Consider the following 19,912-nt stretch of genomic DNA (forward strand, 5'->3'; position numbering starts at 1 on the left):
GTCCCCATTTACCACGTCAGACATCTGAACAGCTCGCCTCAGTGGGCTGCCCCCCTCTCTGAACTGAAAATCTGAGGAAAGATGCTGAGTGCCACGGCTCCTGCTAGACTCGGATGCCAAGCTGCCCGGTGCCACCCAAGAAACGCTGCGTGGTTAACGTGTAGCAGACGGACAGAGCCTGCACGGGCCGGGTTGGTTTCCCAGAGGTGTAATGGGGCAGCCATAACCTTTGTTTCCTCCACTCAGTGACGAACCGGAACCGAGAAGTGCCCGCAACACGGGACGATCTGATGAAGTTCAACCTGATGAAATTAAACAAGTGCAGGGTCCTGCACCAGGAGAGGAACTACCCCAGGCACCAGTACAGGCTGGGGCTGACCTGCTGGGGAGCAGCTCTGCAGAGAGGGACTGGAAGTGCTGGGGGACGACAGGGTGACCATGAGCCAGCAGCGTGCCCTGGCTGCCAAGAAGGCCAATGGGATCCTGGGGTGCATCAAGAGGAGTGTGGGCAGCAGGTCGAGGGAGGTTCTCCTCCCCCTCTGCTCTGCCCTGGTGAGGCCCCATCTGCAGTGCTGTGTCCAGTGCTGAGCTCCCCAGTTCAAGAAAGGTGAGGAGCTACTGGAGAGAGTCCAGCGGAGGGCTACGAGGATGAGGAGGGCACTGGAGCATCTCTCCTACAAGGAGAGGCTGAGGGAGCTGGGCTTGTTCAGCCTGGAGAAGGCTGAGAGGGGACCTTAGAAATGCCTCTAAATATCTGCAGGGTGGGGGTCAGGAGGACGGGGCAGACTCTTTTCAGTGGTGCCCAGTGACAGGACAAGGGGCAACAGGCACAAACTGAAGCAGAGGAAGCTCCAGCTGAACCTGAGGAAGAACTTCTTCCCTCTGAGGGTGATGGAGCCCTGGCCCAGGCTGCCCAGAGGGGCTGTGGAGTCTCCTTCTCTGGAGATATTCCAGCCCCGCCTGGACGCGGTGCTGTGCGGCCTGCTCTGGGTGACCCTGCTTGGGCAGGGGGTTGGGCTGGGGGACCCACAGAGGGCCCTTCCATCCCGGACCATGCAGGGATTCTTTGACCACTCCCGGGGCGGGAGGCCGCGGCCTAAGGAAAACCCCGCCATTGAGCTACAGGAAGCAACATCACGGCCCCGCCCCCCTCGGGGTGGCGCGGTGCATGCTGGGAACGGCGTCAGTCCGCCCCGTGAGGTAGCGCGATGCATGCTGGGAATGGCGGGCACCCGACGGGGTGAGGCAGAGCGGTGCGCGCCGGGGCTGCCCCGCCCCCCCCCCAGCTGAGGCGGCGCGGTTCGGCCTGGACCTGCCGGTACCTCCCCGTACCTCCCCGTGCATCTCAGGACCCTCCGGCGGCACCGGCGGCCAAGGGAACGCGTACACCTGGTTGCCAAGGCAACGGCCGACCCAGCTCTCCTCCAATCACCGCGCCTGTTACTTTGGGCCCTCCGGCAGGCGCCCAATCACAGGCGAACTCTCATAGCAGCTGTGCCCCCGCGGTTGGACATGCGCGGTTGGTTAAGGTGGCTCGGAGGGGCCGCGTTGCGCATGCGCAGGGCGGGCAGCAGCCACGGGGCGGGGCGGGACGGGCGCCGCCGGGCGAGAGGTCCGGGGTCACGGTTGCCCCTGGAGCCCCGGCCCGGGGAGCGCCCCCTCAGGACCGGGGCTCCGGGAGGGGCCTGCGGGGCCTGCCCCGCAGCAAGGTGCCGGCCTCGCCCGAAACGAGCGGCGGAACCGGGCTCCTTCCTTCCTCCCTCCCTCCCGCCTCCTCGGAGCCCGGCGCCTCAGCCGGGCTCGGCCCATAGGCTGGGCCAGGCCCGACCCCCGCCGGCAGCCAATCCCCGCCGGCAGCCGGGTCCCGGCCCCGGAGTGACAGGGCTGGCGGCAAATCGGAGGGGCCGGGCGGGAACCGAACGCGGCGCTCGGCCGGGAAGCGAAGTTGGGGTCGGCGGGCCTGGGCCATGGGGGCAGAGCGGCGGAGGGCGCGGGCCGCTCCCTGAGGGAGCAGGTGAGTGCGCGGGGCTGCCTCTCTCCCCGCGGCGCGGCGGGCCGTCCGGAGGGCTTTGGTCCGGCGGCTGGGCTGGGCTGGGCTTGGCGGCCTGACCCGGAGAGGGTGCCCTGGGGTCACCCCCTACCCCCAGCCCGGCCCTGCTCTGCCCGGGAAGCGCTTCCTCGCCGTGGGGGGGGCCCTTTGTCCCCCGCCTCCCCTCACAACCGGCTGGCTTTGCTCTTTGTGGCTAGGCTGCCGCGCTACCCCTGTTCCTCCCCCTGCTGTGGAGCAGCCCGTGAGTTAAAGGAATCCCTCGCAGGCCACGGTTGGCCAAGAGAGCTTGCGCTTCGCGGCCTGAGCGTGGGACGGGTCCTGCTGCCTCAGGCTGTGACCACAGGCCAACTGTCCGGGGTCTGAGGGGTGCTCAGCCTGCACCATTTTGGGTTGCCCAAGAAGGACATGTCAGCTGTGAGGATCAGACCGCTGCGGTGTCTGCACACTGGCATCCCCCTCTATGCAGAGGGGTCTTTCCACCAGCGCCCGTTGCTCGGCATTGCTGATGCTCCTTGAGGTGTTTGGTGAAAGGAGCCATCGTGGCATGCCGGAACTTCAGACCGGTTTGCTGTGTGTGGTGCTTGCCAGATGCCTGTAATGAGTCTGGCTCTAAGGAATGTAGCCTTTAAACTCTGCTCGCAGCGATCACGCTGAAATGACCTCTGCTTGCCTGGAGAGCAGCAGTCATCCCCAGCACGTGGGTATGACGTCACTGATGTCATGCTGCGTCTTGAACAAACAACAGAGGTACACAGGCAGTAGAGAAATGAAACGCAGGACTTGGAGGGCTTCAGAGACTTTTTGATAAGAGCTTTCCAAATGGCAAGGCCAGATGTTAAATGCCAGCTGAATGTGTCACCCTTGGGCCCAGGGTAGCTTGCGAGCTCTTGTAAAGCAAGGTCTGGGTGAGTTTCTGTGTGGGGGAGTTTGTGAGGAGGCATTTAAACTCTGCTTTCTCTGCTGTTGTGTGCAGCTGTTAGTTGATTCCGGGGACTTTTCTGTGCACTACCCTTCAGCAGGATTTCATTGCAGGTTTTGGACCATTAAGTTCATTTTGACCTAATTCTATTTTTTTTCCCCTTAGTATGACCTTGGAGGAATATAACCTTGCTGCCCCACTGACTTGCTGCACATATTGTCTTGTCTACACTTCTGCCTGCAGTGCCTACCCTGTCTCAGTGTAACCTGGTGGGGGAAGAAAAGCAGCAGACAGGCCACAGAGAATTCCTTTGTGTTTCACTGAACTAATGGTTGCTTGTCCAAGAAAGCAGGATGGGTGGGAAGAAGTGGTACCAAGTTACAGATAAGGCGGTTCCAGCAGGGTCCAAGTCTCTTCTCTAAAGAGAAGTTTCAGCGTCAAAGAGGCTGAAAAGCAAACACACCGATCAACCAAAATGGAAGGAGGCGACAGTCTAAATCTACAACTTCAGCAACTCCCGTTGGCCACAGCAGCGGTTTCTGTGCAGCCACACACTGACTCCTTTTCTTACAAGGTCAGATTTCTACCCCAGTCTATCTCTAGAAGGCCCTAACTATTCAGTTAAACTGATGCCACTGTGTTTTGGTTGTGTTTTTGCGGCAAGTGTGCTTTTCTTTGTATTTAGCCATGCCCTGAGGCCGCAGTGTACTGTATGCTACGTATATAAGCAGTGAGAGAAGGAAAGAAATTCTGTGTCTTAAAAAGATACACCAAGTGAAGAGAGAAGAACTGGCAATTAAGAGATGTGGCTGTGTAAAGGTGCTCAGGTGCACTAAATTCTGCTAGGTGCCTTTTCAGACTAACCCGTACATCAGCAGCTGAGATCAGATGTTCTGGCCTGCTGTGTGTTCAAGTGCTTGAATGTCAGGTAGGTCAGCCCACGGCCATGCAGAGAGCCTGCAGTGGAGACAGGACATGTTGCTGTAGTTCCTCCTTCTTTTCCAATGGAGAAGGGAGCTGTTCCCAGATCAATTTCCTCTGAATCCCTCATTCTGAAGATGCTCAGAAAATCCCAGCAAGAACAGCTTTTTTTTTTTTTTTTTTTTAAACTGGAAAAAGTACTTTGCTGAGAACGCAGTCCTAGGTGTGTTGTAAAAGCTGCTAGGCTGATGCTGGCTTGCAAGCACTCGCAGTCCAGAAGCCGATCCCAAACCTGTGCTGTACTTAGGGGCTTTTCAGCTGGGGCACTGTCTCCTCCATGTCTTCTAAACTGAAGTCCAGTTGCTGAACCGGTAGACTGTGCTCGGCTTCTCTGGCTACATCTGTCATCACGCAGTGATGGTTTTCTGCCATCTTTACTGTCTGTTGTGGGAAGATCTGGCAAGTGTTTTTGAATGAAACTGCTTGGGTGACTCTTATTTTTGTACATCCTGATAAAGAGCTTTTTGTTCCTTTGATAAGATCTTGAAATCTTGAAGTCTTTGTTTTACTATGTAGGAGAAAATTAAGAATAGTATATTTACTGTTAAGGAAGGAATAGGAATGTGAGCTGAGTTGTCTCAAATCAATCAGGGTAAGTACTCCACTGTATCTTGGAGACTTACTCTGAAGCGAAAAGTGTTAATGACATCTAATGAGATTTAGACAGTTGTTGGAAAAAAAACAAATGCTAAATGGCCTGGCTTAGCGTCAGGCTCTTCTGTTTGCTCCTAATGTACATTTCCTTTGTGACTCAGCCTGCTTTACATCCTTTTTTATTTCAGATTCTGTCTTTAGACTGTAAGAATGATTGCTGAGCTGGCAGTGCTAATGTGGAAGGCGTTGGGAGCTTGCCAGGAGTTGCTACCAGTTGCCCCTTACTTTGGAGCAACTGGTTCATATAAAAAGCAGCATAAAATCTGTGATAATTGGGCTGCCTTATCAAATGGGCTAAATGACCTACTGAGCCAGCAGATGTTGAAAGTGGAGAAGAACAGAATAGTTCTTAAAATGTGACCCGCAGAATGTATAGGTTCCTGAGCCATACTCTGCTGAATTCCAGGGCAACAAATATCTTTGTGAAAAGAGTTTTTCAAAGGGAAGAATGAGTAAATGCATCACTGTGTTTAGCTTTACCTTCTTCTCTGAGAAACTGCAAAGAATGCAAATATATGCACTCTAATTTAAGTCTGTTGTAGAAAGTGTCTGTTAAGGAAGGGTTATCTTTCACCTGAGTTTCATAGATTTGGAATGCAGCCACAGGGAACTTAGCTGAATTGCCCTAGATCACGTAGAAAGGGAGGAAGATAAACAGATATTATTGACAGTGATCTAGGAACTGTTTTAAAAGTCTGCTCTCTTCCAGATTGTGCAAAAAGCTCCAACTTCCTGCAGAGTCCAGTGGCTAAATTTAATATCTGTGTGTTTACTTTGTTTTTACAGGAGAACTTGATTGGTGCATTACTAGCCATTTTTGGGCATCTTGTTATCAGTATTGCACTCAACCTCCAGGTGAGTATCATGAAGCAAATATTGATCCTGCCTTGAGCATCCTGCATTAAAAAGCATCAAGCATGCCAAAGACTCTTTGCCTGTATTTTCTTTTCTAGAAATACAGCCACATCCGATTGGCAGGTTCCAAAGACCCCCGAGCCTACTTCAAAACCAAGACGTGGTGGTGTGGGCTGTTTCTGCTGGTGCTGGGCGAACTGGGAGTGTTTTCTTCTTATGCCTTTGCTCCTCTTTCACTGATTGTGCCGCTCAGTGCAGTGTCTGTTATAGGTAAGGGGGAAGAGGCAACAGCCATAGAAGTCTGAGTGCGTTCCAGCGTGAGACTGCCGATCATTGGACGTGATACGTAACTCACTGTTTCTCTCTCTCCTTTTTTTTTATAGCTAGTGCAATCATAGGAATTATATTTATTAAAGAAAAATGGAAGCCCAAGGATTTTTTGAGTAAGTTCCCCGGTTCCTTTTCATTTTTCCTTTCTGTTTACAAGCCATTCAACACATAGCATGGCGTCTCAAGAATCATAATTAGAGGGATGGCAAGATTTCCATTAGCCTTCTCTTCAAAGAAAGGTGTCATCTCATCTACTGTTTGTTAAAAATGGATTTTTTGGGTTCTTTTTCCGACTTGTGCCAAATCATCTGAATCCCACAGATTTTAGAAATAAACGGAAATGGTGTTTGCTTGCAGGATTTGACAATCGTGGTTCTCTGGGCTGAAGCTGCAGCCTAGGGCCTTGACTCTGCAATAGCATAGGCACAAGTGAATCAGCTGAATTTCATACACGTGCAAGTGTTTGCAGAACTGGAGCGTTCAGTCTTCCATTTCCTAGAAAATGGGCTGGGGGCAGTGCCAGGCAGGATGAGCCCCAGACGTAGATCTCGTAGATCCTGTTTGTTTAGCAGGTGCTACCTGGTGTGAGCTTTTTTCCTCAACTCGGCACACACATTGCCTAGGGGTTTTTTTGGTTCTGATATTTTGAAAGCAGGGCATGAAGGGCAGAGTCATGAGTCATTCAGAGGAATGTGCATGACATCATTAATGGTCACTGTGCATGTGCGATATTAATTCCATGCATCCACACTAACCCACTAACTTATCCTCTCTTTTTTTTGTCCTTTGGTTGCCAAAGGGCGCTATGTTTTGTCCTTTGTAGGCTGTGGTTTGGCAATTGTTGGAACTTATCTGCTGATAACATTTGGACCTAATAGTCATGAGAAGATGACAGGAGAAAATATCACTAGGCATTTAGTGAGCTGGCCATTTCTGTTGTATATGGTAAGATGGCCCATGAAATGCGGGACAGTTTTCTGCTGTATGCCTGACTGGGAGTTTCGTTTCAAGCATTATTTTTCCTTACGGTTACTACCAGTATTCCTTGTACTTGCTAACGGACCTATGCCAGCTTTTCCTGGTGTCAGTTCCACATTGCATATGGACACGTGCATGCACAATATGGAACTCTCCCATTCTTCCTCTGAATTATTCTGTTAGGACTTAAATATCTTTAACTGAAAAGTTTCAAAACAGCTTGCTCCCTCCCTGATGTGTCAGCTTCAGCCTGGGGCAGTAGTACTGATGGCAGCTGAGAGCAACTGCTCCAGAGGTGTCCAAATGCTGTGCTTGCATCTGGGCTTCTTCTAGACTGACTTTCTCTGGAGCCATCAAGCTCTCATTGAAAATCATATGAAACCTATTGTTTTTTTAGTGGAGATAAGTTTGACCATTAAATAAGATGCGTGCTGCGGGGGTCACTGAAAGAACCTCATTATGGAAAGTAGGCTGAGATCACTGATGTGAATATTCAGTCAGGATTATTTGATCTGCTGGTTTACCATTAATATAACATCAAAAGTGTCCGATGTTTCCTGTTCTGCAAGAAACTATTGAAAATATCATCTAATTAGAATCTAAGATCATGCTAAATTTGATCTATAATTGTGTGGGATCCTCATTTTGCTTTGATTTGCCCTTTTGTGTAACTCTAATGTTTGATTGGCTCAGAATTCCATTTACTGCCAAGCCCATACACCCTGCATCTTTTAATATTCTCATTTCTATCTTTTGTAGCTTGTGGAGATCATCATATTCTGCCTGCTACTATATTTTTACAAGGAGAAAAAAGCAAACTACATTGTAGTTATTCTTTTGCTGGTGGCTTTGCTGGGTAAGTTGGTGTGGACTTGTAAGATCTTCTAACTCTGTCTTATAACAGTAAACTACAGTAAACTGAGACATCTATGGCTTATAGGGAATTATATTGATCTAATTAATGTCATAAAATGCACCAAGCTACTCCAGAAAGGTTACTACAAATTAGATAAAGCTAATATCTTGCAGTGATGTTTAGGATCTTTGCAAATGACCTTTGAACAGTTAAGACTCATTTCCCATAAGGACAAATAATCTGCCAAATACAGAAAGTGCAAGTTATTAATGTTCTTAATTTTAATCTGTGCATGCAAAGCATGGTACAATATCTTATCTATTCAGTGGATAAGGAAGGCTGATTCGGTGGATGAAAGAGAGGATTTGACCTGCGAGAATCTTCTTGGCTCTGGGAAGATTTGCTGCATGGCTAAAGAAACGATAAATACTCTGGTATGCCAGTATGTCCCTGCTTAAACTGGGAGAGCCTCTAGGCATGGGGTCAAATTATGCTTTTGATATCCTCATAGCCTACAGAGGGATCCTACTTGGAAAGGCCAGGATTTCACTTGTACCTTTCTCCATGTTAATCTGGGTTTTTTTTAAGAAACTGTGATCAATTAAACTTTAAAAAGGGTGAATAATAGCAAGGCAGTGACGCAGTCTGATGTGCTGTTGAATCTATGTCACTGTCTTCAATTTTTGCTATTTATGCAGCTTCAGTCACTGCCATGTCTTGTGGTTTTTTTTGTTTGTTGGGGTTTTTTTTCCTTTTTGTACTGTTTGTGGCTGGATTTCAGTAACTGATGCCTCAGAGGCTGCACGAATCATAGACGAAGCAACTATCCTAATTCTGAATGGCCCTGACTTGTGCTTTCAAGAAATGGAAAGGAAGTAGGCTCTTTCTGATTCTTGTTTTGAAAACTTCCTTAACTTCATTAACCAAGCCAATATGGCATCAGAAATGAAAATTTGTATCCTTCCATCATGTGATTGCAGATCATTGTTTAAACATTTAAAAAAAACCAAACAGTAAATGCTCTCAGTCCTATAGAGAAGGGAACCGTGGCACAGAAAGGTTAAGTGATTTATTGAAGTTCACTGTGGTGAAGTTGCTGGGAATAAAACTGGCAGAATTGGGGATAAAATACACAGTTTCCATCCCTTGTTTGGCCTAGCAAAAGGAGGGTTTGAGTGCTTGTAGATCTTAGTTTTGTTTGCAGCTGCCTGTCATACGTAGAGCAAATGTGCAGCGTTCCTGTCCCGTTGAGCGTGTATCAGTGCTTCAGCTGAGTCTTGGTAAACGTTCACAGGTTCCATGACTGTTGTGACCGTGAAGGCCGTGGCAGGGATGATTGTTGTCTCGATACAAGGAAACTTGCAACTCGACTACCCTATATTTTATATCATGTTGGTGTGCATGATTGCTACAGCGATCTTTCAAGCAACGTAAGACGTGTACTCTATTTTTGTCTATAATTGTGCCGGTTTCAGTGGATCAGTAATTTGTGCGCTGTTTATTATCCATTCCAAGAGTGCTGATTAAATTTTAGGAGAAGAATTATCCATTCTCTTCTGTGGCCTGTCCTCAAATCCACGTCACAGGAGCGTTGGGTAGTGGTGTTCTTTGCTTTTCCATGTAATGACACTGCCAAGTAGTTTTAATCCCAAATTTATACATTACTCAGTTATTTGCAAAACGATGTTAGGAATTAAATGGTGGCAAATCGGATACAGTATCTGTGCACTGGCTAAAATCAAAGTGCAGAATCAGTTTTGTTGTTGATGTGGCTATTATTTCTTCTTTTCCTCTGTACTTGTAATAACACAAAAAGCCGGTAGCAGCAGGGATAAGAAGCTGTTCAAAATGTGAGTGACATTCTTGCCCAAAGGTCAATGGCAGTAATTTCACTGCCTTTAGTCAGCACAGCCCTAAGGCTTACTCTTCTATCTTATATTAATTTCAAAGGATGCTGCTGCAGGTTTAGTGAGGAAGAGAATAAAGTTTGTTAAATTTATGCATCACTTGAAAGGTGTTTCCAGAAAGGACGAGACCTGTACTAGGCCGTGATAACTGTGGTACAATTTGAGTGTCCTTCCCAAATCAACCCCTGTTGTCTGTCATTGTATTGCAGGTTTTTAGCTCAAGCCTCACAGCTCTATGACTCATCTCAGATTGCCAGCATCGGCTACATCCTGTCCACAACAGTAGCAATCACAGCAGGTAACTGTCCCCGAAACAGTGCGTTGGTCCTTTCTAAAAGAAGGGCAAAAGATTTTGGAAAATAATCCTCACTTAGAGATGAGGAGGGCGAACACTCAGCAAGATGATGACTTGTATTTTCTTGTCATCTCTCTACTGCAGCTGGCTTTGTTTCTTTTTTCTTTCCAAAAATGTGAATTATCCCATTAGACCATGTTAAAGTCTTCTGTTAAGTTCTGTCATTTTGTTTAAAGTGCACAGGAACTTGTGTTTGAGACTGTATTACTCATACCATGCTAGCGTGTAGAAGAGGAGGGTGATGTATGCTCTTAGATGTGCAAGTTGAATACGCAGCTAAAATTTTTTTTTTTTTAATCTAGATTTTGTTGAAATGCATGTGATACAGTGTATAAACATATTTGCTTCCTCTGTACAAAGGTGTTGGAATTCTCTTCCTGATAGTCTTGTTTGCTGTGTATGTAGAATGCAGCTGCTCACAGGTTTATAGGCACTTTTCTTTCTGAACAGTGTACTCCAATTTCAGCCCTTGTCCACATAGGAAAAGCTTTGTCTGCATGAACAAAGATGTGCATTTTAAACCTCTTAAGCTTTAATCCTGATGAGCAGGTTTTCAAGGTTTTTTTCTCCTCACTTAGACATACAAGCAAAACCGGGGGGGAGGGGGGGGGGAGACAAACAAAAAAACCCAAACCCCAACACTGTGCAAGTGCATCTGCTTGACAGTGATGGATACCCTCTGTGTAAACAGTAATTCTCCTCTAGGTGTATAAGGGCAATAGCTCCCTCCTGTAAATTACACATTGCCTTTTAATGCTGCTCTTCAATGTCATGACAGAGTATGGCCTACTCTTTGGCTAATGTTTATTTCCTGTCATGTTCTAAGCCCCATGCAGCTCTCGGATTCATCAGGTTATTTACTTCAGTTAGAAATGTAAAGAGTAGGAGCCAGAATGCGTGTCCTGTTGACATCCAGGACACCAAGGACACTTGTCATCGTGTAGGTTTGATCTGTATATACTTGTTTGGGGTCCAGAGTTTGTATCCTGTTGTAGTTAGATCTGATGCGGTTTGTCATTCGGACTTCAGAAATGCTCTCTCTCTTGTTTATTCGGTAACCACTGCTGCATGGTGATAGTTTGGCGCAGGCTTTATTAGCACAGTGAGCTGCAATAGTTCCAGCAATGTTTCCTTCGCAACCCCCTACCCCAATATGGAAAGATTTGTACTAGTTGCTGTGCTGCTGTACTGATTTACTTGCATCTATATTAGTTACACCAGTGTAACTATTTTGGTAGTGAAATTCTAAAAGATTTGTCAACAAATTGTGTTAAAGTGGAAATTAGGCCACCTTTTTCTATTTTAAGATCATTAAAAAAACCAAAGATCCTGACTATAAAAATAGGAATCTTACCTGATTTGGTATCTGGAGGGCCTGGTGCTGGAGATGTAGCATTAATTGCTCATGTAAGCTGGGAAGAAAGATGTCACGAATTATTTCCTTTTCAAGGAGCAACTTTTTACTTGGACTTCACCGGCGAAGATGTCCTCCATATATGTATGTTTGCGCTTGGGTAAGTGTTTAAAGTTTCCTTTACAGAAAACTAGGAATTTTAAAACCACGTATCTCTCTATCTCCATATATATATTGGAGGTACGTACATTCTTGGAGAGGAGGACAAACTGAAAACACTTTCTCTGTTAGAGCAGACAGTGGCCCATAGAGCTCAGTATCTTGTCTGAGCGATGAAGAAGAATTGTGTAACACTAGGTTACGCATAATTGTACAACATTAAACTCTAAATCTTTTACTGACTGGACTGGAGATCAGCTTGGATGTTGAAGCACATGGGCTGTTTTTCAAGCTGCCTGCTCATTAATCTAGAAGAGCTGCAGAATAACCAAAAGAAGCCATCTCTAGGGCATCTGTTTCAGGTTTTGCACCCAGCCTTCACTGAACTGGGACTGGACTTCTGGAGCCCTGTTTCTTAGGGCATGGGCACTCACACAATGCAGATATGACCAGGAAAACATTTGTCATGTAACTCAGTATTTAGTGCTAGTACAGTGTCTTGATGTGATTAACTGCCTGTAATCAGGGGACGTTCTGAAATGTCTTTCAGATTAGTACAGGGAAAAAAACAATTGGGAGATAAATGTTACGAACTGCGCCTTTCTCTGTCAACACACTGTAAAAATCAAGATTGACAGTTGTTAGTGTGTTCACCTACGGGAAACCTTTCAAAGGTCAGGCTGCTAAATCCTGGAATTTTGTCAAAGAGATCGAAATTTTGATATGCTTCCTTTCCCCTTTGGTTAGTCAAGGTTAATTAATCAAGTAACATGAAAACTTTTCCCTGCGTTTTGATAAAGGAAAGGTGAAATTGTTCTGATTGCTAGGTGGATTTCGATGCTGTTGAAGAGGGTTATTCAGCACCTTGTAATTCTGACTTCACAGTTTTTTCGCTTCCAATTCTGAATTCTTTATGGTGCTACATGATAGGCAGCTGGAAGAAGCAACATGCAATATGGCCTCCTCTTCCTTCTCACAGTTACCTCAGTCGATCTTGTCTTCTCTCTCAGGTGCCTCATAGCATTTTTAGGTGTCTTCTTGATCACAAGAAATAGGAAGAAATCTATACCGTTTGAACCTTACATATCAATGGATGCTATGCCAGGTAACAGTAAAAACAGTGGTTTGTCAGTCTTTCTCTTTTAAGTGTTTGGCTTCACCGTGAAAGCTCAAGCTTTAAGCTCTGTTAAGTATCCGGATATATCAGGTGGCTGTGTTCCTTTCTAGTTTTTCCTTCTCTTGTTTGTGCCTTATGAGGGGTACATGCATGTTTTGCATGGAGCAGAGAGGAGGTGATGTGCTGCTTGGATGCCACTTGTCCCTCTGACACCAGGGGGAATGTCATATTTTTTCAGAACAGCCTTGTCCAGTTGGCTGCTGTCTGCCAAGATGGACCAGTTTTGAGCATATGCTTGGGACTGGGCTTGGTCTTCATCCAGCAGGAAGAACTCATTATAGGGATGGCTGAGAGGTGTTGCAAGAGGCAGAGGCCAGGGGAAGCAGAAATTTCTTGTGGGAACTACAGCTAAACTCCCTTTCTGGAGAGCTGTATAAGGGATAAGCAGCACTTGATAAATAACTGACTGCCATCCCTCATTCCCTTGAAGCCTATTTCTCCATTAACTGCGTTAGTGCTAGGCAGAAAACCATTACGTCTTTCATTTAACACTCAAGGAACTGATGAGCCACGTATCACCAACGCTGAAACTTTATGGTTTGCTGATTTAACAGAGTGCAGGAAAAACGCACCTTTGTTCCTAAGCATTTCATCTCTGTCTTTGCTCTTTTCAGGCATGCAGAACATGCACGATAAAGGGATTGCAGTCCAGCCTGACCTCAAAGCTTCTTTTTCCTACGGTGCCCTAGAGAACAATGACAGCATGCCGGAAATTTATACTCCAGCTACGTTGCCGATTGTGCAGGAGCAGCATGGTTCCAAAGGAGTTTCTGTTCCACCCTACCGTGTGCTGGAACACAGCAAAAAGGAGTGAGTGACCTTTAAGGAACTGATGGGAATCGTCAGAAGTATGACCTTTATTTATTTGCCCATTAAAAATTAAGCAAGTGTAAAGCCAACCTTGATACAGTTTAAAGCTTGTCTCAAACTTAACTTTCAAGGCTGATTATTCACATAAACAACTCTCTATAGTTGTGAAGTTGAAAGCATTCATCTTAGCAAGAAGTAAATCACAGTTCTCCATTGAAGGCTGCTGTCTGGGGCGTGAAATTCTGAGTGAAACCAATGAGATAGCAGATGCTGTGAAGACGCAGATCTGTGGGAAGAGAAGTGACACTGCACTTTTTAGTCCTGCCGGGAGTGGGTTTATCTCCAAATAGAAGTTTTCGGGAATTGCTCACAGAGAGAGGAGGGCGGGATTTAATCTTGAATATATAGAGACTGTGACGGATTTCCAGAGAAGTTGTAAATCGTCATGTCTCCAGCGTGACCACCAAACTACCTTAACATGGCAATAAAATGTAATTGTTTTCAAGCACGAATACTGAAACTTACTGTGTCTTTAGAGCAGCATATTTGGTTAGAGGAAGCGGAAGCAAGCTACTTTCTTCCTGCAGAACATGAATCTTCCAGCACTTCCTGTACAACTACTCTCTGGCTAGTGTGGAACATATGCACTGAGTATGTGAATTGTTTCTGTAGCACCACTGGATTATATGGCAGCTTAGAACAAAGATTATTTGCCAGTTTTCTGGTTTCATAGCAGGAGCTTCAAGTTGGATTAAATGGTGCAGAGGGAACACTAAAGTACAGAACAAGAAGAAATGAGAATAGTAACGTGACTGGTATCTGGTGGGAATTTTTTGTAGTTCTTGCTGAGGTCCTAATTCTCTCTCACTTTTTTCTTTCTGGTGGAGGCAGGATTTCCAACTTTGCTTAGTGGTCTTAAATGCTTAAGGGCACTGACATTCCTTAGTTAAAAAGCTCAGTCTAGGTGGTGTAGGCTGGGGTGTCTCCCTTTTTTTGTGTGTGTTTAAAACAAGCAAAAAAAGATACTGGTCTAATATTGAGAATGACCTAAGAAGAAAAAAGAAGCGCGCACAGTCCAGCACTCGGGACTGTAAGAATAATGGAGCATTGTGTGCTCATGATGTTTATCTTCCCAGCTTCCAAGAGATGGCTAGAAGCTGATACGAAGGGAGAATAGATACAGGGCGGAGGGGGAGAACTTGTCCAGTGAAAAGGACAAAGTACAACATTTACTGGTATATGCAAGTTATACTGGCACTTTGATATCATTATTTTCTCTAAAAGCAGTTGTTTAGTTGGGAAACAGAATTTTAAGTCTCAGACTGTATGCAGAGTGGAGTGTCTGCAGGACCTTAGAAGACTTGACTTGAAATGAATAGTGCTCGTGTTCCGCACATTTTGAAGTGGTTGCTCTGAATCCAAGGGGTTTGGGAGGAGCTTGGACTTGCAACAGTGGCTTTCTGCATGTTTTGTTTTGTTTTGTTTTTTAAATTGACTTATGGCCAGTTTCTGTTCCTACTACCAAAACCTCACAAGAAATCCACTGACTTGTATATAATTATTCCAGATTCTTCCTATTGTATGTGACAACAGAACTGTTCTTTTGCATATGTTTGCTTTGCCAGCTATGAATACTAACTCTATTTGGAAATACTTGAGATTGCTTTGACATTTTTGTGCAGCTTAGAAAAATTATAACCTTCCCCCCCTGCAAAGAGTAGATGCCCAGTGGCTGCACGTGTACCTATATGTGAAGTTTCTTTACCAAGTTGGCATGTCTGACAATTCTGATCTTATCGGTGGCATCCTGTACACTACAGCTTATGAAACCTGAAGAAATAACAGCTTTTCTTTTGCCCTCAGTACTTTTTGTGTTTAAGGAAGATAACAATGTTAATGGGCTAGTACTGCCAGAACATTAATCTTGTTGGAGTTGCAGTGACACTGATTTACTACCTTTGGCTTTGTATCCCCCGGTAATCAATTGTTTGTAAATTTATGTGCAGCTTTTGTTCTTTAACAATACAAAACAAAGTAGTACAGGGGAGGCTGAACAGGAAGGGTACAAGAATGCTGGCTTTTCTTATCTCTTCCCTTTTAATCAATGAGACAGAAGTTGTTTTGACCTATTAGTTCTGAAACCACAGAAACATACTGTTTCAAAACAAGCTGTGCTAAACCATGCATAGCTACAAACACTGCTTTTTACATGGTGATATTCTCTGTGTTTAATTATTACAGATGTTGCTGTGGTGTAAAATAATCAGAAGCGCCTAAATGTTTTGCTGTTGACTTCTACTATGAGGATGGTCCTGTGTGTAACAGAACAGTTTTCCCAGTTCTTAGTTTCTCAGTAGTGTTTAAAAACGCAGCTGACTGGTGTGCAGACTTTGCAGCCAGGAAGTGGCTGGTTAGGTTTTCCTCCTAATCGCGGGACCTGACATCATGAGAGAGAGACACAGAGTGCTTTGCCAAGGGGAGAGAGCTGCTCTGATGCAGAGCCCCTGCTTGTGCTTCTCGTTCATGGGCTGCTCTCTGGCCCGATTCCGTGATTTTTTTTTTGCAGTAAGCTGCCCGGATTCCCCACAGCCCTGCAGCCTGAGCACTGATGGACTCGTGGCCTGACCTTTCCCCCTGCCAGAGAGCCCTCGGTTGTCAGCACATGGCTGTCTTCTGCTCTGAGTGGAGTTTCCTCCAGCCATAACGTGAGCTTTTGTATTATTGTGCTATTTTGGCCCTTTTCTTTCAAAGACACTAAAGGCAAGAGTCTTACTCTAAAGCTTTATATAACAATGTTTTATTTACACAGTCTGCATCCGTTTAAATAATTCTACTTAATAATGACTGTTCCTTTTACCTGCAGCAAGACTTGCTTTTGGAAACTTCCCGACAAAGGCTTCCAAGGGACAGGATGTCTGTTTCTACAGCACATAAATCACAATATTTTGATTACTGCATTGTGCCACATCAGTCGAGCCTGAGCTGTTCCTTGGGCTATAGACCTCAACTTAATGCACTGATGTAGCAGGGGTTGCATTTTTGCCAGTCTGTGTTAGCCACCCACAGTAGTAGGACCACCAGGCCGCACCTCGCTCCTGCTTTCTGCCTATGTTCGATACTTGAATTTTAAAATGGGGGGGGGGGTGGTGTGTATTTTATGCACTTCGCCCTTTCTTGCTCTTTCTCCCAAGCTTCCAAAAGATTTTATTTTCTCCTCTTCAGCACAGTCTTACAGCTGCCATCTCTTGCTAAGAAGGCATGATCAGGGCCTTCTAGAAACCAAACTTCTGTTTGAACTGACTGTAGGACTTCTGTGCTCTTTCTGACAGTGGGAGGGTGTAGCTCAGGGTTGAAATAAACTCCTTGCCTCCCTTCTAGTTCAGAGCTTACAAGCTGAAAACAGGAAGCTATTTGTACCCTCAAGTCTATACTTTTTACAGAATATTTGTTGGTCTGAGGTGACAGTGGCCATGCCTGGGATTGCAGTAAACATTTACAGCACATGAAGATTTAAAGGAGAGGAGCCCCATGCTGCCACATTCTAGTCCTTCTTGCAGCGTGAAAAATAATCTGTTGGTGTGCAGCACACTCTTAACACGTGTATGTCAAAACTTCAGTTTATCCAGAGGCAAGGCACTATAAAGAGCAGAGTATGCTGCGATTTCCAGATGTGTAGCATTTTTCAGGATCAAGAGCTGAAAAAGTGTGCACCAAAATCAACTGACTGCTGTCTCCTTTACTAAACTGCTAGAATAGCTCCTTGGCTCTCTGTCTCCTAGCTGCTTTATCAAATGTGAACTGACATCTATTGCCTCCATGCTGTGTGGCTTTTCAATGCACTAGAGCACTTAATACATTCTCAATGTATATCTTACATGTAACTTAATGCTGTGGAATACAGCTATGTTGGCTGAATGTACAAAATGATCTGCCTACAATGTTCTCTCGTTCACATTAAAGTGTGTAAATAAGCTTTACAGTATTGGACTATGAATATAACTGCTTAATTTTTCATAAGCAATGTTGCATGTTTATTTAATTCTATTTGTCTTTTAGGTGAGACCTTTGGAAATGAAACTTAATAAAAGATTGTGGTAAAACCTATAGAATTCTGGCCTGCTCCATATTCTTTGTATAGCTTTAATTGGCCATAAATGTCTGAGAGAAGTTGACAGAATTTAGCTTGCTACCGTAAGTACTATGGGCATCCTGTCTTTTTTAACAGGATACTTGTAAATGAAATGCAGATCACTACAACTCATGTTTGGGGCTGCAGCACTACTAATGCTTGCAATTTTACATCAGTCTCCCAAGTATTTGGAGTCAGCTTTAGGAATCATGTAATTTACTTCAAAATCTTAGTTTTACAGGACTTTAAAATATATCTTAGCATTCTTTATTTCAGAGAAGAGCTTGAAAACATGATCCAAGTATAGCCTAAGGAGTGTGGGGGGAGGGCACACAAGATGAGCTAAATGACAAAACCAAAAGCATTATATTATTGGTGGCCTGACTCATAATTTTTGCATGCCTGCCAACTCAGTATTGAAATTGAGACAACAGCATGCTTCTCTGAGACAGCGGAGACGTCTAATACTAGCTGGGAACGCTACGCTGTAGGAGATGCCATCCTTCAGATACAGGATATCATGTCTTTGATTGCAGGAGTAGACAGCTTAAGGGCATTTCCTAACAGTGCCATTAAGAGATACAGACGGTCATAAATTCAGAATACTGGCAATGTAGCTTAATCAAATGCCTGCCAAACTAATTAACACTCACCGTATGGCTTTTAGTCCAGGGGCATAAGCAGAAGATAACCCTCAGGATACTCTTCATTAAATGTATCTCTTGGGGTCCCAAACCACAAATGGAAAAAAAACAAGGAACAGCCTTATCCACCTGGGTGTTAAAGCTGCACTTCATAGAAGTCCCTGGACACAAGTGTTAGCACTTTCTTGAATGCTTGCAGAAGCAGCATACCTAAGCCCCAGAGTTTCTGATAAATGTGGTAATACTTTGTTAACAAACATCGTTTAGTGTGTTATATCGGAGATAACTGTGTTAAGTGCCAATATTAAGAGGTGGCGATCAAGCCAGATGTCAGGATCATGACAAAAATGAATGTTACAAAAGAGGTGTTCTTACAAAAGGCAGAGTATTTAAAATGCCCCTGAAATGGACACAGATGTTGAGAGTTTGTGATATTAAAACAGAATATATTGGTGGCCAGGGAGGAAGAACATGGCACTGAATTAATAAAGCATGTGACTGCAGCAAGGAAAGGCTAAGGTAACTGGGAGTAACCAATTACCACCTAAATTTGCACTGCATCTACATTGCAGAATCCCTTATCTGGACAGGTAAGACTGATCTTATGTTTCTAAAAATGAGTTCTGCTATGCCCGCTTTTCTGCACTGTGGACAGACAAATTACAAGCCTGGTAAAAACCAGTTTAGCATCACTTTTTGCCTTTTTTCTGTACCTAAACTTTAGAAGCAAGCATTTTAACTAGGGAAATGTCAGGATTTATGTTAAAGTCCTATCTTCTGGTTTTCCAAGGGAGGGCAAAGCTGTTGAACTCAGTGAAATTGTACAGTCATACTTTTTGTGGAAACCCAAATACAGCCCAACAAAGGACGCTGGTTTGTCCTTTCTTTAGAGGTAAATGTACACAAGCGTTCATTTACCGCAGTTCAGATGACCACTGTCTCAGATCATCTCATCGCTGGATTAAGCCATGTTTTACTCCGAGGCACACAAACCGTCGCTGTTCCCATCTAGCAACCGCCAGAGCTCGTCTGCCAGCTGAGGCCAACTGCAAAGTAAAATTGATTAACTCTGGCCGCCGTCTAGGAGCACACGCCTTCCGCAGCAGCCGCACTGCAGCGCAAGGTGCTGTGCTCCGAGGGTCAGTCCCATGTCCTCTTCTCTGGCTTGAGCCTCGAAGGTCACCCGAGCATCCTGCCGGGACACCACGAGCCGCTCCGCCCTCAGGTCTCTCACAGCGTTTCAAGGCTGTTAATTAAAAACCTGGAAGAGGCCTCCATTCTCCGTCCTGCTGGCAACTCAGCCATGGACTGCTCCTCCAGAGGCAGTTCCTAGAGCGATTTGCATCTTTTGAATCAATTCTCGCCTCTCTGAGCTCACCCGTTGCCACAGAGAACCCAGAAAAGCCTTTCCTCGAGGCCAGGCGGGAGATGGACGCCCGTCGCCTCACCAAGGGTCAATTTGTATTTCACCCTTCACACCCTTCGTTCCCCCAACGCGCTTCGAGCCCTTTGCTGTGGAGACCCGTCTCCCCCGGGCGCCGGGGAGGGGGGTGGGGTGGGGAAACGCCTCAAACCCGCCACAAAAACCGCGGAGCAGAGCAGACGCGGCCGGCGTGAACCAGACCCCTCACCGCCATGAGGCGATGTCGGCCTCCCCTACCCCCCAGCGCGGGGATGAGGCGGGCGCATGCGCAGAGTCGCCCCCCCCCCCATCCGGGTCACCGACCCCCCCCGCAGCTCCCTGAGGGGAGGGG

At 45.7% G+C, this 19,912-nt stretch overlaps 1 protein-coding gene across 3 annotated transcripts; it reads left to right on the forward strand.

Moving 5' to 3' along the window:
- Nucleotides 1-1,551: 1,551 nt before the first annotated feature.
- Nucleotides 1,552-17,476, forward strand: NIPAL3 (NIPA like domain containing 3). Of its 3 annotated transcripts, none has more exons than XM_075437814.1 (12): nt 1,552-2,014; nt 3,135-3,543; nt 5,391-5,459; nt 5,558-5,729; nt 5,843-5,902; nt 6,613-6,734; nt 7,527-7,623; nt 8,918-9,053; nt 9,740-9,828; nt 11,336-11,399; nt 12,409-12,503; nt 13,190-17,476. In XM_075437814.1, exons 2-12 carry the CDS (start codon nt 3,445-3,447, stop codon nt 13,387-13,389), a joined length of 1,203 nt encoding a protein of 400 aa, XP_075293929.1. In that variant the 5' UTR covers nt 1,552-2,014; nt 3,135-3,444; the 3' UTR covers nt 13,390-17,476. The 3 variants fall into 3 exon arrangements, with proteins under 3 accessions (XP_075293929.1, XP_075293927.1, XP_075293928.1); XM_075437812.1 differs by having other exon boundaries at nt 1,553-2,014; nt 6,589-6,734; XM_075437813.1 differs by having other exon boundaries at nt 1,553-2,014; nt 3,213-3,543; nt 6,589-6,734.
- The last annotated feature ends 2,436 nt before the right edge of the window (nt 17,477-19,912 follow it).

The sequence above is a fragment of the Opisthocomus hoazin genome, chromosome 17 (assembly GCF_030867145.1).
Source record: "Opisthocomus hoazin isolate bOpiHoa1 chromosome 17, bOpiHoa1.hap1, whole genome shotgun sequence".
NCBI lineage: Eukaryota > Metazoa > Chordata > Aves > Opisthocomiformes > Opisthocomidae > Opisthocomus > Opisthocomus hoazin.